Source organism: Chelonia mydas, chromosome 22 (genome assembly GCF_015237465.2).
Source record: "Chelonia mydas isolate rCheMyd1 chromosome 22, rCheMyd1.pri.v2, whole genome shotgun sequence".
NCBI classification, from domain to species: domain Eukaryota; kingdom Metazoa; phylum Chordata; order Testudines; family Cheloniidae; genus Chelonia; species Chelonia mydas.
In genome coordinates, this window is record NC_051262.2 from 18,475,269 (window position 1) to 18,492,597 (window position 17,329).

At 41.6% G+C, this 17,329-nt stretch overlaps 1 protein-coding gene and 1 long non-coding RNA gene across 9 annotated transcripts in view; both read left to right on the forward strand.

Annotated features, from left to right (window-relative positions):
* Positions 1-17,329, forward strand: part of KMT2A (lysine methyltransferase 2A) — an 87,250-nt gene that overhangs the window by 16,682 nt on the left and 53,239 nt on the right. For all 8 annotated transcript variants that reach the window (XM_037882131.2, XM_037882126.2, XM_037882128.2 and 5 more), the window contains exon 2: positions 14,162-14,231. In XM_037882131.2, the coding sequence (XP_037738059.1) occupies positions 14,162-14,231 (70 nt within the window). The remainder of the gene's footprint in view (positions 1-14,161; positions 14,232-17,329) is intronic.
* Positions 1,614-12,938, forward strand: LOC122463543. Its single transcript, XR_006287009.1, has 2 exons — positions 1,614-8,630; positions 9,728-12,938. It is a non-coding gene; the product is annotated as an uncharacterized LOC122463543 (long non-coding RNA).

A 17,329-nucleotide genomic window follows, 5' to 3' on the forward strand; every position in this document is an offset into this window, starting at 1 on the left:
GTTTGGAAAAGAGGAGACTAAGGGGGGATATGATAGAGGTATATAAAATCATGAGTGGTGTGGAGAAAGTGAATAAGGAAAAGTTATTTACTTGTTCCCATAATATAAGAACTAGGGGCCACCAAATGCAATTAATGGGTAGCAGGTTTAAAACAAATAAAAGGAAGAAGTTCTTCACTCAGCGCACAGTCAACCTGTGGAACTCCTTGCCTGAGGAGGTTGTGAAGGCTAGGCCTATAACAGGGTTTAAAAGAGAACTGGATAAATTCATGGAGGTTAAGTTTATTAATGGCTATTAGCCAGGATGGGTAAGGAATGGTGTCCCTAGCCTCTGTTTGTCAGAGGGTGGAGTTGGATGGCAGGAGAGAGATCATTACCTGTTAGGTTCACTCCCTCTGGGGCACCTGGCATTGGCCACTGTTGGTAGACAGGATACTGGGCTGGGTGGACCTTTGGTCTGATCCAGTATGGCCGCTCTTATGCTCTTAAATTAAGAGTGTTCAAATAACACAGTATTTAATGCTATTAGGTGTCTCACCCTGTTTGGGACTTGTAATGGTTTACCAAAAGAGAATGACTTTACATGCCATATATGCTACAATTGCCAGGCAGTTTGGGTTTGGTATAAGGTGGTATTTTAGCTTAAACTGAATTTATTTGCCTTTGTGGTTGGGCATAGTCTTCTGTTGAATAATGTAAATAAATCTTTGTACTTACTGCTTTTTTTCTGCAAATACTTTTGTGCATTTACATTGTGTTTTGTATTGTGGTATGCTTCTTGCATAGTTTCCTGATGGGCAAACCACACTGGATTGTATCAGAGCAAAAGTCAGTAAGACCTCCTTTCTGTCGTGTCCCCCCCCCCCCCCCCCCCAGTTTTAAAATAGCTCATTGAAAGTTGAGTCCTTGAAGTATAGCTATTCTCATGAGTCTTAAAATAGTTATCTTTAGCTCTGTTCACTGTATGGTTGAAACTGTGCTAGCAAGGACTATGTTTTTGTCCAATTCTGCTGTTTCTATATCAATGGTTCTTGAACTGTAGGCCATGAACTATTGTGTTCGTAGTCCTTCCAGGTACATTGCAGAATAAAATATTGAGAACCAGTCAGTGGGGAGGCTGAGAGACTGCCAAGTGAGCTGGTTTATTTGTTTTTTTAATAAAGTCTTAAAAAGTGGTCCTCAGGATCAAATATTTGGAGAGCTCCACTTCCGTTGTACCACTGTTATGACAGGGTTCTGCATGGCATAGAGTTCTCCACCTACTGAAACCTGCCCAGTCTCCTTTCCTCAGAGCTTTGGTTCATTGTTGTTCCATTCTCATTCTTTTTCTTCATCCTAGCTGTACAACCTATTGCTGTCGGATAAGAAATTCTTTCCCACCCAGCAACTTGTAGCTGTGCATCTTCAGTTCCAAGACACAGCCTCTGTGCCTTCAATCCATAGTTTGTTGTGGTGGTGCTTTAGAGGAGGAGGTGTTCTACTGTAGGTGGCTGGGGTGGAAAAAATGGGGACAAATAGGACACAGTTTGGATTGCTGAGGTGAGTGGGAGGCCAGAAATGACATAAAGTAGTACTGGATCAAAGCTTTGTGGGCAGGGAATATTGGGGATGGGGGAAGTAGTGGACCATTGCTATTGGGAGTCGTTGCTAAACTAGCCTCCAGGGAAAGGAACTGAGGCAACTGCAGGGGAAGAGGGTTAATGGGGATCTTGAGGTAGAAAGTGAAACTAAATTGACATAGGAAGGGAATTGTGGAAACATTGCTCGTCTGGAGGACAAGGGCTCTTATCTGAAATTGGAAAGGAATATAGACTAGTGTTCAGAGGAAAGGTTGGGAGTCTGGACTCTTGGGTTCTATTCTTGGATCTGGCAGAAACTTATTTTCATCTTGAGCATGTCCCTTACCATCATGATGCCACACTTCGCCTATCTGTAAAATGGATATATTACTTACCTATCTGCCTTCATGTTTGTCAACAACTTCGATCTAAAGGACTCTGTAAATACTTCAAGGATTTGGGAGCTCTGGTCTGTAAAGAATAAGCATCAGTGGTTTCTTGCCTGCACTTAGTACTAGGCTACAGTTTGTTTGAAAATGCTGTGTATCTATGTTCTTGGCAGCCTTAAATCAGGGAAAATGTATTTGGGACAAATGGCTCTTTGGGATAGCTTTTGGAATGTAACTGATCATATGTAGCTTGTGATTTTTCTGTGCTTGCGCTTTCTCTCTCTCTCTCTGTTTGGAGAGCATAAACACATGCTAAAATATTTGATGGAGTTGAATATGTAGATTTTCAACACCCACTCCTTTTGTCAGTTTTGTAGAACACTTCCCTCCCCTCCCTCCCCCCACTGCAAGTATTAATCCTTTCTAAGTCAGTTCTGTGTAACATTGTTTACATCTTGCAGTGAGCCCCACGTGTTCAAGGGGAGTGGCAGAAGAGACATGACAAGGCTATTGCTCATTGCAGTGCTGTGTGCAAAATATGAGCCCCTGAGTGATGCACTTCTGCAGCATTCCTTTCACTGCTCTGCTTGGATTTCAGTTTAATTCTATTAATCTAAAATCTACCTTAAATTTAGGCATAAAACCCATGTTTTTTCTCTTTCGGTAAAACAGTAACTAGATCTTTAAATACATTTTGCCTTTATATTTTTGACAATGTATTTGATGTGTATTTGTAGAAGAAAGTGGTTGAGCTTTGTGTTTCTTTTTCCCCCAGTGTTTTTCCTTTTCCCTTTCCCCTTTCCCCTGGCATCAGCGCCACAGCACTGGAAAGAGAATGTGTAGTGGTGAAAAACTAGCAATTTCTCTTGTCTTCCCTTTCCCCCCAATCATACTGTGTGCGTGTGCGTGTGTGTGTGCTTTAACATAAAATACAGAGAATTGTATTTCTATGTGGCAGTCTGGTATTCCAGTACTACTTTGGGGCCTATACAGATGTTATAAATAAATTTGAATGTCAGCATAATCAGAGCTAAACATATCTTTCTAGCGTTGAGTCCATGTTTAGATATAACAGATTTTTGAAACTAAGAAATCTAAATTTTGTGTTGGGCCTTCTCTTTCTGGATATAATTTGCATTATTTACCTGTCTTTGCAGCTCATATTAGTATTGCAGTTCATAGATTTACCAGTGTGCCCCCGTATATTTGTTGGTAAATCCCCAGAGGTATGTGAAATGCATAGATTGCCACCTTATTCCATGAGAACAACACAGAAAGCAGAATGCAGTGACTTTTTTTGTATTTAATTAGAGCACTGAAAACCAGAGGCAATTTTTGCCAGACAGGAAAGAATTTCTTTACCTTTAAATATTCACTTAAATCTTAATTTATTCTTAGAGTAGCCAGTAGTAAGAATTTATACAAATTATATTAATTTGCATAATTATTTTTAAAGAGACAACTCAATGGAACACATTTTGGTTCGAAATTTTGAACGGGCTTTTGTTCAGAAAATTGCGTAGTATTCTGTAAACTGTCCAGTTCTTTACTACATTATTATGAGATGGCCTTTAGTTGGACCTTTCTTTGTCTTGCTGAAGGATGTTTCAGCTACTGAAGGAGTTAAAACACACAGACTCCAGAAATATTTTATCGAGTTAACCCCCACATGCCTTTCATGTCCTAACTTGTGTGAAGACATGTAGGGAGACTTTTCCCATTGCAAACTCTGTAACCGGGTAATAAATGGCAACTTAAAAATGTAATTCCTGGTGACTGTAGACAGAATACAGAGATCACTTAAGCTTTCACGCTGATTTAGCTTTTTACAGAAGATTCTGAGAGATTAAAGATCTTCTAGGCTGACTGTGTTTAGTGCAGAAGAGTTTCTTAAAATACCCATCAAGAGCCTATAGCATACAGCCCATGACTTCAGCTCCTGGAATTATGTGATGACATCAGACTCAACTTTCATTTGAAGAAGAAAAAAAAAATCTATAGCTCTTATGGTTGTAAGCAGAAGCTTGTTAACATGAACTAAGTGCAACGGATCTAGTGATGTTTGCACACAGCCTGAGAGAGTAACTGGGATATGTGACATGCTACATGCATCTCAGTATGGTGTTAACTCTCAGATGCACTTTGTGGGAGGCCAGACCAACACCGCCATGGAACTGTAGGACTTGTATATGGCAGGAGAAAAGTGCAGCAGGCCCAGTCAACCCATCTCAAGCAGGTACATGCCATATTCTGGGCTAAATATGGGGTTGTGGCTGCCACCTCTACCTCTCCGGGGGAAGAGGGGACTCCTGCCTTTACAGAGGGTATAGGGGACTCCTGATGAGAGAAGGGAGCCCTGTGCTTCTGCCTCTCTAGAAGTGGGGTCCCTGCCACCACCACTTTTAGTGGGGTGTGGCAAAGCCATGGGGAGCTCTGTGTCATGTTGTGCCTAGAGCCCTGGATTGCCTTAATTCACCCTGTCCCATTTCTGTGTCAAATAGATATAATCTGGAGTCTGCCTCTTGGAGTAAAAGCATGCGTGTTGGGCCAATTTCTGACCTCAGATATGTATGCGTCTCACATTCAAGTCATTTGATGTTATATGCTTGTGTCCAAGGGCAAAATTTGGCCCTAAGAACATAGATTAGTATGTATTGGTCACATTCAGCAATCAGTTTATACAGATTTTTTTCAAATATTTCCTACTGAGAATAACAGTTAAGCAGGTTAGTAGCATACGGTAGCTGTAAACAACTGGTTTGACAGCCTTTCAGCAAAAACTCAGACACTGATGCTTCAGTGGTTGCAACTGGGTTTTGTTGCCTATGCTGCAAAAAATGGAGGAGGAAAGTGTGTTTCCTTCATATGTAAGGCACAAACTTAGAAAGGTTTTGTGTTTTCAGGCAAAATATTGCACCATAGACACAAGAAAAAAGCTTTGCTGTTGGTTCATCTTGTCTTCCTGATCAAGCAAAGTTGAAAATTAAGAGGTGGCCCAAGCTAATTCAGTGACTGGCTTGTCGGGTACTGTACTGGCATGGTTAGAATTTTTCTTTTCTGTGATTGATTGGAGTTGCTACCTTTTATTTTTAATCACTTACATTTTTGTAGTACCTCTTACCCAGAAGAATCTCAGAGCTCTTTACAAACTTAAACTGTTATAGAAACTGTACATTGAGGGTCATGACAGCCATCTCTGAGGTGTAATATTATACCATACAACAATACATAATAGTTTAAGACAGGAAGTAGAGAGTGCCACATCATTTTAAACTGTAGAGGAACTTTAGGGAGGGAAATGTAATTGCCCAAGTTGAAATTTGGCTAGGACATCTGGATCAACATGCTACGCTTATGAAATGTACCATGAAATCTTTAATTACCCCAAGTGAATAGGGCTTTTGTTTAATATGTTGTCCAAAAAGTCTGCCTTAGCAGCACAGTGCCCCGAGCCATGTTGGAGTATTGTTTTTGCACTTTTCAAAAAGGAGTACCATCTACTGAATCACTGACAGCCTTTATTTCAGCATCTAGGTGTTCCTCAGTTGTCTCCCATCCAAACATAGATTTAGCCCAACTCTGGTTCGCTTGTGTTTTAGTCAGTTGCCCCTCCCCTCCTTTTTTCTCCTATCTTTTTTCTGCTGCAGTTGTAGAAAGGCTAGGCTGAAGAAATAAGTCATGCATTTTATTCTGAAGGCAGTGAGAGTTGTGGTCATTCTTTTAAAAAAAATTTTTTTTTTTTTTTTCAAGAAAAATACTAAAATAAAAGCATCTCTGGAAAAAAGTTCTGTAATTTTGGGCCAGTTGCTGAGAAAGCTCTGCCCTTAGTTTTCAGATATATTATGCTTGAGGTTGACAGTTTCTTTGAAGTGTAGCTGTTGATAGAGATCGTGGTCGCTTAGCAAGTGGTGCTTCTGTAGGTAACTTGGTCCATTGCTATGGAGGACCTTAAAGATGAGGACTGCTGTCCTGTAGCTCGATGCCTTACGATAGTGGTTCTCAATCTATTTCCATTGTGGGCCGTATATGCAGCTATCTGTGTGTTAAGTGGGCTGTATCCACACAATATATATATTACCTGTATGGCCCTGAGGATGTTACATGGGCCGCAGCTGTGTGCTGATTGCACTGTGGGTTAAGAACCACTGCCTTACGATAAAGCAATCTGAGTGGAGCACAAGAGCGATGTGCGTTTCCATGGCTAATATCCCTCAGGTGGCCTGGTATTTGAGCTGCAGCACTCATTTCTGAGTAAGTAAATTGCAGTAATCCAGTCTGGGAGCCACAAAGGGGTGGATTGCTATAGCCAGAATTTTTTCTGACAACAGGGTACTGCTATCTTCTTGGTGAAAGATGATTTCAGCAGCTGTAGTTATTTGAATGTCGAGAAACAGGGATGAATCCAGAAGAACTTTGAGGCTGTGGACTGAGTTGCCTATTTGTGTCCATGCTTGCTCAAGAATGGGAAGGTGTATAGTAGCTAGCTCTTCAGAATATTTAAGACTTCCCACTTCTGATTGTTGAATTTAGTTTCCACCAGCTGCTTTTCTTCCATTTGGTGATCTCAAACAGCGATGGGAATAGTTGGGTGATGGGGCTAACTATGTCAATGAGTAAAAGACCTGGGTGTCATCTATGTACTGATGTTTAAGTCATGATTTTCCCAAATAAGGTTAATTAAGTTGTTGAATAGATTGGGTACTAATGTACAGGTCTGACGGACTCTGTAGGCGAGCACTCTGATAAGGGAGGATAAGTTGTCCATCACAACCCTCCAAGTGTGATCTGTAAGAAGGGATTACTTATAACTCACTGTTTTCCTAGTAACCCCATATACCTCTTCAGGGTGGGTTAGTAGTACACTGTGGTGCACAGTGACAAGGAACTCAAAGATCTAATAATATAAGCATAGACACCCTCTTCTGTCATGGGACAAAAGATCATCCATAAGCATGACTAATGCCACTTCTGTTTCATGTCCTGGCCTGAAACATGGTTGGAATGGGTCCAGGATCTTGGCAGTGGGAGGGTATATCAAAGATGGCTTTTTGCCCCCCCCCCCTTTTTTTTTTTTTTTTTCCAATTTAGTTTTCTCAGTTGGATACTGGATGATAACTTGCAATGTTCATAAGGATCAGTGTTTGCTTCCTTGTTCAGTTTAGGGGATGTGGTAAGTTCCATTTTCATAGGGGTGGGTAGTTGTCAGGAGGAGACTTGGACAAACCTAAGGCCTGGTCTACACGGGGCGGGGGGGAGGGGGAATCAATCTAAAATATGCAACTTCAGCTACAAGAATAGCGTAGCTGAAGTCGACGTATCTTAGATCAACTTAGAATCACTTACTTTGCGTTCTTGTGGCATGGGATCGACGGCTGCCGCTCCCCCATCGACTCTGCTTCCGCCTCTCGCCGTGGTGGAGTTCCGGAGTTGACGGCAGAGTGATTGGGGATTGATTTATCGCGTCTACGTTAGACACGATAAATCGATCCCCAATAGATTGATCACTACCCGCCGATCCGGCGGGTAGTGTAGACGTGGCCTGAGGGTCTTTTACTAACCAAGAAGTGTCTGGGTCAGATTTGCATGGCTTCAGGACATTTCTTGTTACCCAAATAAACTTATACATGAACTTTATAAATTACCTAGTTTAAGGCACTGGTAATATAAGGGAACATAAGTCTATTTATTCATGGAGCTGATAGAGCAGAAAATCTGTATTGGAAAGGTTTCACTCTGTGTGGGAGCTCAGCTCTGATTCAGCCCTCCTTTGGTCTGAAAACTTAGACCTTGACTACACAGGAACGTTTTTATATAACTTTATTTTTTCAGTATAAACTGCCTTGTGTCCACACACACACGTTTTTTTTTCTTGTGTCTTAACCTGCTTTAAGTAATCTGCTTAGGAAGTGACATAACTCTATCCCAGAATGAGGTATTATTGGTATAACATTTGTGTGACTGCAACCCTGTTTTGGATTAATTATACTGCTTCTAGCAGTCCTCCAATTGCTATCCCACACTACATTGTTTCACACCTGGAATGGCCTGTTTGTTTACCTGTGGACCTCTACAGCTCTGGGGTCATCTTGACTGGATGTTACCTTTTTCTATTTAAATATTGGCATGCAGCCAGGTGTGCCTCTTTGTAATTCCAGCTCATGGCAAGTTAACAAACCGAGTCACATACCCATTATAGCAGCCATGCTTCTGGATGATCCCATCAGGAGGCCCTGGACTTTCTTGACTTTTGGGGAGAGGAGCACATCCATGTCCATCTGAGCAGCAATCACCAGAATGCCAAGATCTACTAGAGGCTGCCAGAACAAATGCAGGAAAAAGCGGTTCTATGGGGGCGCAGCCCAGTGCTGTGTCAAAGCAAAGAAGCCTCCGACAAAGCTACAAGAATGCAATGGACTAAAACAGGACTGCTTGTAATGCTCCCAATAGTTGCCTGTACGAAGAGGAGCTGGACTGGATTTTTGCCAAGGAGAACACCTCTGGAGTTTTGGACAGTTTGGAGTTGATCACGGAAGGCATCCAAGCGACCAGAAGGAGATTCTCCCAGACAGCCAGGGTCTCTTTGGCACACCCAACCCTGAGCCAGAGGCCCAGGCACCAAAGATGCCACCTGAATCTCAAATGGGGCCCCAGCCTGAAACTGTTGAGGAATGGAGTTGTGCCAGTAAGTATTATGTCCTGTATTGCAATACAATTGTAGAGGGGGATTTAAACAACTTTGTTCCAAGTCCACGCTGACCATCACCGTGTTGGGAGGACATTATGTGCTTCCCTGCCTGCTCAGCTCCCCTTCTTCTCTCTGTGTGCTCAAAATGGCATCTGTACTGGAGATTTCAAGCTCAGAAGGGTTTATTTCCCTTAACTATCAACTCACACAACCACTAGTCAAATAGGTTGCCTCTCTAAACCCCTTTCCATGCTGTTTGATTCTCCCTGTCCTTCATGGTTAACCTCTTCCTCCATTCAAGATGGAAGCACTTTCGGGGTTAAAACATCAAATGCAATAAACATGCCTCCCAAACAATGTAAGAGCAGATATAGAAAGAGAAAAAGTAATAGACTAGGTACTTCGGCTCACAGTTTGATCAAGACCTTGTGCTTCTAGCCACCTTTACATTGTATGACGTAAATTGCCAAAATTAGGCTACAAGGGCATTTCAAAATGAGTAGTCATTTTTATTTTTCATTCAGCATTGTTAACCCTTTGGGTTCAAACCAGTTACTGCATGAGTGTTTGTTTTGCAGTGCTCTCTGTGCTCATCTTCAGTTGTTATAAAACAGAAGTTAAAGCAAAGAGAGTGTGCTATTTGGTATATACGTTGCAAGACAATGCAGCCTTCTTGGCGCTGCTCCTATTGGTGGTGTGCTTCCTTTCAATTCTTGTACCAGCTATGGGGGCATCAATTTGGTAAACAGCAGTGCTGCGTATCTTCCTGGTTTGCTCATTTTCTTTTTGAACATGATCCTTCTCTGCCTCTTGGGAACACACCTTTGGGTAGCATCCCCCATAGTAAGTATAGCCTCCAGAGGTGCACATGTAATTACTAACCTGCTCCCTTTTGCTCCCCCAGCCAACCCCCCCCCCCCATTGGTACAGGGGCCCTATATAAGGGGGAAGTAAGGTAGAAAACATCTTATCTCCAAACTCACACCAGACTGGACAGAGCAGTTGGGAATAGCATTCTAAAATTGTGAAAAAGCAACATTTTATCATTTTGTATTAGGACAATAACTACTTGTGCTGTTTCTCTGTTCTTCTAGTGCCTGAAATGCTCTGGCCCTCACAGACAGGGATCTTATCAGCTGCTGAATGCCTGGCATACCTCTGAAGGAAGTGAAAGAGGGCAAGGAAGGACAGGTTCACTGACCTCATGACTGCATTCTATCAGAGGGCCATAAAAGCAGAAGAGGGGAGGGAAGGTTTCCTGTAGCAGTCTTGGAGGCTCTGAACAAACTGCATGGACAAGGACGTTCAAGAGGAGGGATGCTGGACCTAAAGGAGAGGCAAACAGCTCTGCTGGAGAACATTGTGTTGCTATGTTCACAGCCACCAGCCCAGCCTAGCCTGGTCCTGATCACTGAGGAGAACACAGGATACTGGGGAGCTCCTTTTCACTTCTCCAAATGACAGGGCCTTCCCACACCATTCCATCCCAGAACAGCGAACAGTTCCTACTCTTCTACCTTTTGCTTTTTTGTGGGCCCTTAAGCACAAACTTGTGTGCACCTGGCACTCTCGTCATGGTTCTGCCACAGTTCCACTGGTTTTAAGTTTGTAGTATAATGATGAATCAATAAAGGTTTTTAATATGTAAAACTCCACTGAAAAATGTAATTGAGGTATTGCTTCTCCCTAATAATATCTTTACACAAACACCTTTCATTCATTTTCTTGGTTACAGTACACTACTTTTCCACCAGTACACTCTGGCCTGAAAGTTGGACCAAAACACACCCTTTACCCTGTTTCCCTGACTAGTTGGAGCACCTTGTGGAAAGGCAGCCTTTTTGGCTGTTCATAATGTACAGAAATCTCTCCACCTCGTTCTCCCACCCACTGGTGAGGATCTCTTGCTTGCTTTCTCAGATGATGAGCAAAACAGACCAAAAAGCACTTATCTCAATAGGCAAAGATTGTTCAGAAACATCCAGCCTTGGTATGAGGCACCTCTACCTTCCCTTCAGTCTTTCAAATGCACCTTCCACTGTCATTCAGCAGCTCCTCAAATATAGTCAACAACTTCTGTCTCCTGTCCGAGTGTCCGCTATAAGGCTTCATGAGTCAGGGAACTAGAGAGTTAGCTGCATCTCCCAAGATGACAGGAGGAATCACAGCACCATTAATGTCTGTAGACCTGGGAGAGAAAATTCCCTTTTTCAGGGCAGAGGTTTTAAATAGCCTGGCATCATGGATCTTTCCAAACCATCCCACATTAATATCAGTAAACCTTGCACAAGGATCAACCAGGGCTTGCACCATGGAGAAATACCCCTTTCTGTTGACAAATTCTGAGGCCTGGTGTGGGGGGGCAAAGAATGTGGGTCAGGGTGGTTAAAAATTGATGATTTTTAAAAAATAAATACAGATTTTTGTATTTAAATTGGAATTTTTCTTTTTAAAAATAAACTGTTTAAAAATAAATTTGAAATTATGTCAATCTATGTTAAGGCCTAAGCTGCTTATTTATTAAAATTATTTAAATAGTGTGTGAACCCTCCTCAAATTTGAATGACTTGAAGGGTACAGTTATATACAGAATTAGGGGGGAAAACATCTTTAACTTTTGAAGTCAACTCATGCTTTATAAATACTTCACAATGTCATGTACTGCATTAAGTATTTGTTATTTTCAGTCTTACAGTGGAGCAAATGCTGGTATTTATATTTTTCCAAATGTGTAAGTATTTTCAGTTTTTGTTGTGCAGGAAAGCTTTTGCCTTAGTTACTTTTGGATTCAATTTAGCAAGCAGATTCAGAATAAATTAACTAGTCCAAATGAAGAAAATATTCTAAGTTCAGAAACAGGAAGTTTGAAAAAGCTAGAAAGCTTATTTTCCTCTTTAAATCTATGAATAAAAAACAGGTGGGAGAGGAGGGGATGGGATCTACTAATTCAGAAAACTTGAAGGACCTAGACAAGCTTTTCAAGGTTATTTAGGCACTTAAAGATGCAAGTAGGTGCCTTGTGGTGATCTTCAAAAATGCCTACACCAATTAGGTGCCTAACTCCCATTGACTTCAATCCGTCAATTCACTAACTGCAGTTATGACTTCTTTTGTTTAATAAATCTTTTAGTTTTAAATGCAAAACGTGTTTTGATAAACTTACTTTTTTTGCTTATGTATCCAGCACATTTAAGGAAGCTTTATTTAACTAGTAAAATACAGTTTTAAAATGTTCTTTTTGTACATTTTTAATTGAATTCTATTTTCCATCCAAATGCAGCTTGACACAGTTTCCAAATTTTAAAAAAAATCTAATAAATGTCATTAATCACTTTCTTGCATAATAAAAAAAAAAAGTAAAAATTAAGACTCTGAATAAATGTATTTCAGGCTATATAACTGCTTAAATAAATGTATAGCTATAGTGGTGCACTAAATTTGGTACCTTTTTGTTAATGGCTATATTTGGTTGCAAATGAACATATTTTAATGTTTAGTATAAACAGCCAATGAGAATGAACCTTTGTGTAGGAAAATAACTAAGGTAAAATGCCAAACAAGATGAAGATCAATTATTTAAGTCAAGGTTTCCTGTTTGCTGAGTTAAATCATAAGTAAAATCAGTGATTTAAATCACTGTGATTGAAATCAGTCCACCCTGGCATGGGTCCTGTCAATGGCCCCAATATAACTTGGGAATTCCAACCATGCCAATCCATTAATAAACTTCTGTGCGCTGGCAAGCCTCATGACCCCGGGGTAGCAGCACACTCTCAATAGCATGACGACAGTCTTGACAGTTGGGTCTAGCAACACCAAGCTGGTAAGCTACTGAGCAGCAGCAATTGGGGGTGGCAAGCTTCAAGATGGCAGTGTCCATGTGCTTCTCCTTGATGAGGTGAACTCTCATGTTGGTGTTCTTTTATTGTGCCTGTGTACTGAGCTCTGCACAGATCTTAGGGAAAGTAACTGCCTGCGTCCTGACGTTGTGCCACCTTTGCTGGTCATCCCAGTTCTGCAGCACTGTCCTGTCCCACTAGTCAGTGCTGGAAGGCCACACCCAGAAATGGTATTTTATCAAGTGAAGCTGTTCCAGGAAAACGCCCTGCCAAAGTATCAGCTCAATTTTTTCATCCTTCTCCTCATCTAGCCATCTCACTGTGTCTGTCTCCCAACCCATCCAAAGCCGTTCAGTAGTATGAATGATGAAACATTTGGTGGAGCAGTTTGTTTCTGTTAATGATTCTCAGGATTGCGGTATTCAGTAGTGTTTCCTCGACTGCAGTTTGAAAATAGTGCTGGCTTTCAAAAAACAGTTGAAATTATGGGATGACAGGAGAGGAATCATGGGACTTTAGTTTGAGCCCATATCCCAGAATTTCAGTAGGTTCCAGTGAACCTTCCACAGTGCAGCATGACAAAAATCCCAGAATGTGTAGGGTCTTGCAGCAGAACATTACACCATGGGATATTTGCCCAGAACGCTGTGTGGTTATTTTTCAAAAGCACAGAGCTGTGTGGGCACAGTGATTCTGAAGGGAAATAGTTTAAGTTGGCATAAAAATGTGGTGTGGACACATACAGTATAGTTATACTGGTATAATTGTAGTAGAAAAACTTACATTCCAGTGCCAATAAGCCCTTAGGGCAGGGGTGGGCAAACTTTTTGGCCACAGGGCCACATCTGGGTATGGAAATGTATGGCGGGCCATGAATGCTCATGAAATTGGGGGTTGGGGTGCAGGAGGGGGTGAGGGCTCCGATTGTGGGTGTGGCCTCTGGGGTGGTGCCGGGGATGAGGGGTTGGGGGTGCAGGAGGGCGCTCTGGGCAGAGCTTACCTCAAACAGCTCCTAGAAGCAGCAGCATGTCCCCCTTCCGCCTCCTATGCGGAGGCGTGGCCAGGCAGCTCTGCGCACTGCCCCGTCTGCAGGCGCCGCTGTTGCAGCTCCAACTGGCTGCAGTTCCCAGCCAATTGGAGTTGCAGGGGTGGCGCTTGGGGTGGGGGCAGCATGCGGCGCCCCCTAGCTGCCCCTACATGTAGGAGCTGGAGCGGGCACATGCTGCTGCTTCCAGGAGACACGCGGAGCGGGGCAAGCACCCGACCCCGCTTCCCGGCTGGAGCGGGGCAAGTCCCAGACCCCGCTCCCTGGTGGGAACTCGACAGCCAGCTTAAAACGTCTGGAGGGCTGGATGTGGCCCCTGGGCCACAGTTTGCCCACTCCTGCCTTAGGGTAAACTGTGTAGTTCCTACGGGTTGGGTCTTTATCTCTAGTTTGTGGAGAAGAGTGTATTGTGTAGTACAAGGTACGTTCTCATCTGAATGTGCTGTTTATTCCCCTCTCAACTCTTTTGAGCATTCTGTGGCTATCACCCATGACTAGATATTATTTCCTTTTTAGCCACAGTTTGCTGAAGGAACAAGCTTTACTATAGAATAGATTTTATTTCCTAGAATTTTTTGATGGTAGTTAAATTTTTTTAAAGTTTATGCCCATGTCTTTAACTTTAAAAATCACTTTCATTGCAGGATGAGCAGTTCCTAGGTTTTGGCTCAGATGAAGAGGTCAAAGTACGAAGTCCCACCAGATCTCCCACAGGTATGTTCAGCTCATAGGATTGGAAGTTGTTACATGTTGTCACTTTGCATGGTTTACTCATGCCTCTCCCTGTTCACATTGCAATAGCTTATTTTATTGAGAGCTTGCTGGAAAACAATTGTAGGTCTTTTTGTCCTACTCTGAGTGGACCACGTAGAGAACTGCTGTTCCTGAGAGGCTGTGCTTTATCCATATCTAACCCAGGCTGTCCTACGTTAGGAGCTGCTCTTTGGCAGGGTCCAGCACTCACAATATAAAGCGCTTCTTAGTGTTTCTTCATAGTACAGTAGGAGATATGTCAAGAAATTTTAAATAGAAATAAGACTGACCTCCTGATCTTTTGATGTGGATTTGGAGTCCTTCACTTGCTCTTCACTCTCCAGTGAGTGTAATTAAAGTGAGAGGAGACTTTTAACAGACTGGTCTTTTTTTATTAATGAGAGGAGGTGGTGAGCAATGATAAACCAAGCAAAAATGGAAACAGACGAACTAAAATTAGACCTGCTTAATCTTCCTATTTGTTACAACATTGTTGTATCTTTTCACTTCTGAAATGTAATGGTTGGAGTCTTACTGAAGATACTAAATTACATTGGGCAATCTTTATTAAATTTACTTTCACAAAAAAACCTCTAAATTAAAGTGAACTTGGGTAGCTTTCTCTGTTGATCTTGAAACATCATAGACTCATAGAACTGTGAGAGATCTTGAGAAGTCATCTAGTCCAGTCCCCTGAACTCATGGCAGGACTAAGTATTATCTTAGAAAATGGCAACAATCTATTTATTCCCAGGAATACCAAGTGAGGATCATGGGGAGCTCCCATTCTGCCTCAATTCCAGTTCTACGTGCTGGGTATGTGGCAGTGGGTGGAAGTGTGGGGGAAGGAGATGGACATCTGCAGAAATTTCACAGGATCTCTAATACACTAGTACTCAACCTATTCCAGCTGATTGTATATCACATTCTCTGTCTGGTATTAGCTCTATTGTGGACAATCTTAACAGCCCGTTGATCCCGGTACTAACGATGGTACTAACAGAATATTGTGGAAACCCCTCTGCAAACATGCTGTTGCTGCTCAGTTGTATGTAGCAGCAGTTGCCCTAAAAAACAGTTGTAACCTTTTTGTCCTCCCCTCTCGTTACATTACTTTTTTTTTTTTTTTTTAAGAGAATGGCCCTGAAATCATACGATTGAGCATGCACACAGTGCTCTTTAAACTATCGTAGTAGTGTCATCAAGATGTAATTTAAGGAAGTCTACAATTGCTTTTTCCAAGTACCAGTCTGGCATACGTAGGTTTCAGTTCATTTCTAAAAAACCTTAAGGACTTTGAGGGAGTGAGCTTCCTCTTCCATTAGGAGGATGTTTTGAAGAATTTTTGAATTTTAGTTTAACAGGAGATTTCACTTGGAACCAGAGAAGCCATGAAAATTGGTCAGGTTCAAGTCCACTATGAAGATGACAAATCCTGTACATGTTTTTTGGCTGGGAGTCCCTTTCTAATGGAATTAAGTAATGGATTCACTGTAGTTCCTTGTACTCCCCATTCCAATGCTACTTTGATAATATGACATGCTTTCTTCTGGAGACCTAGAGACACTTCCATCTTACCTAAAAGTTGTATGTGTTTGTGGAACAACAAAATAAAACCCAAATCCAGTCTTTTGATTCAAGTTGGCAACTGTTTAGAAATGGCTCTATCATGGTCTATCTTTCTGGTCTATCATGGAACAGGGAAGTTTTGTGGGAAAGAGAGAGTGAAACTGATATTAAAAGGTGAGACTAACAAATAAACGGGAGTAAATTTATGCCTTAACTGAAGGTGTGGTGTGGTGAGGTGTCTTTGCTAATGATGGTCTAGTTTCATGAGAGTGTCCAACCCTATGGTAGGCTTAAGTAGCCAAAGGGGGAGATGGGTGAACATAACTTGCACATGAAGATATGATGTATTTCTCTGAAATACTGACACAAAAGTAAGTCTTTATAAGGTAACCCTTCTGACATGCAATCAACACTGGCTAACCTGGGGTTTTTAACTCCATTTTGTTTAGTGTGTCTGATCTGATTTAGTGAGCCAATGGTACATCCTTGATATGAAACTATTCAACAGTTGAATTTGTGTGAAACCAAACAAAGATGGAGGGCTTGGGAGGAAAGGTGCAATAGCTTATTATACTTCCTTTCAGCTCTGGAGCCCTAGGCTCAGATTTTGGTTTGGTTGCAAGTGAATGAGTTTGATCATCTTAACCTAGACTTTAATGGATAAATGTACCCATTACAATATTCTACACAGCTTGGCCCAGACAACAATGTCTGCTAAGGAGAGACTTTGTACTGCAATCATGTGAATGTCTCAGGTAATGGCTGACATGCATTGGCAGAGCTGTGTGGGGACTATAGGTTGAGATTAAGGTGCATTGGCAGAGGTGAATGAAATCTTGCACAACTCATGCCCGACACCACTTCTGAGTGTAGTCACAAGCACTAAATTTACTCCAAAATTAAAGCAAAACAAAATCTTGAATTAGTAAAATATCAGTTTTGATTCATGCTTTTCCCAAACACTATTCTTGGTGTGGTGGCCTTTGTATTAGCAGTGGGGGTGGATGATAACCAAGAAAAAAATTTTCTTTTAAATGAACTAGTTTTGAACTTTTTTCATTCTTTGTATATGATGTTTCAAGAAAGTTAATCTTGGGAAAAAGAAAAGGAGTACTAGTGGCACCTTGGAGACTAACCAATTTATTTGAGCATAAGCTTTCGTGATCTACACCTCACTTCATCGGAGTTACTGTTCCCTTCAAAAAGTTATTTTTGGTATTTGTTTTTATAAATGTAAAAGTTATTTTGGTGGAAAGATATTTGTATTTAAAATATGTTTTGGAAAATAAGCTCCTTATTATAAGAGAAGTGTTTTGTTTGTCTGTGGTGGAACCTTTTTATGTACAGGTTTCAGAGTAGCAGCCATGTTAGTCTGTATCCGCAAAAAGGACAGGAGTACTTGTGGCACCTTAGAGACTAACAAATTTATTAGAGCATAAGCTTTCGTGGGCTACAGCCCACTTCATCGGATGCATAGAAGATGCTGTAGC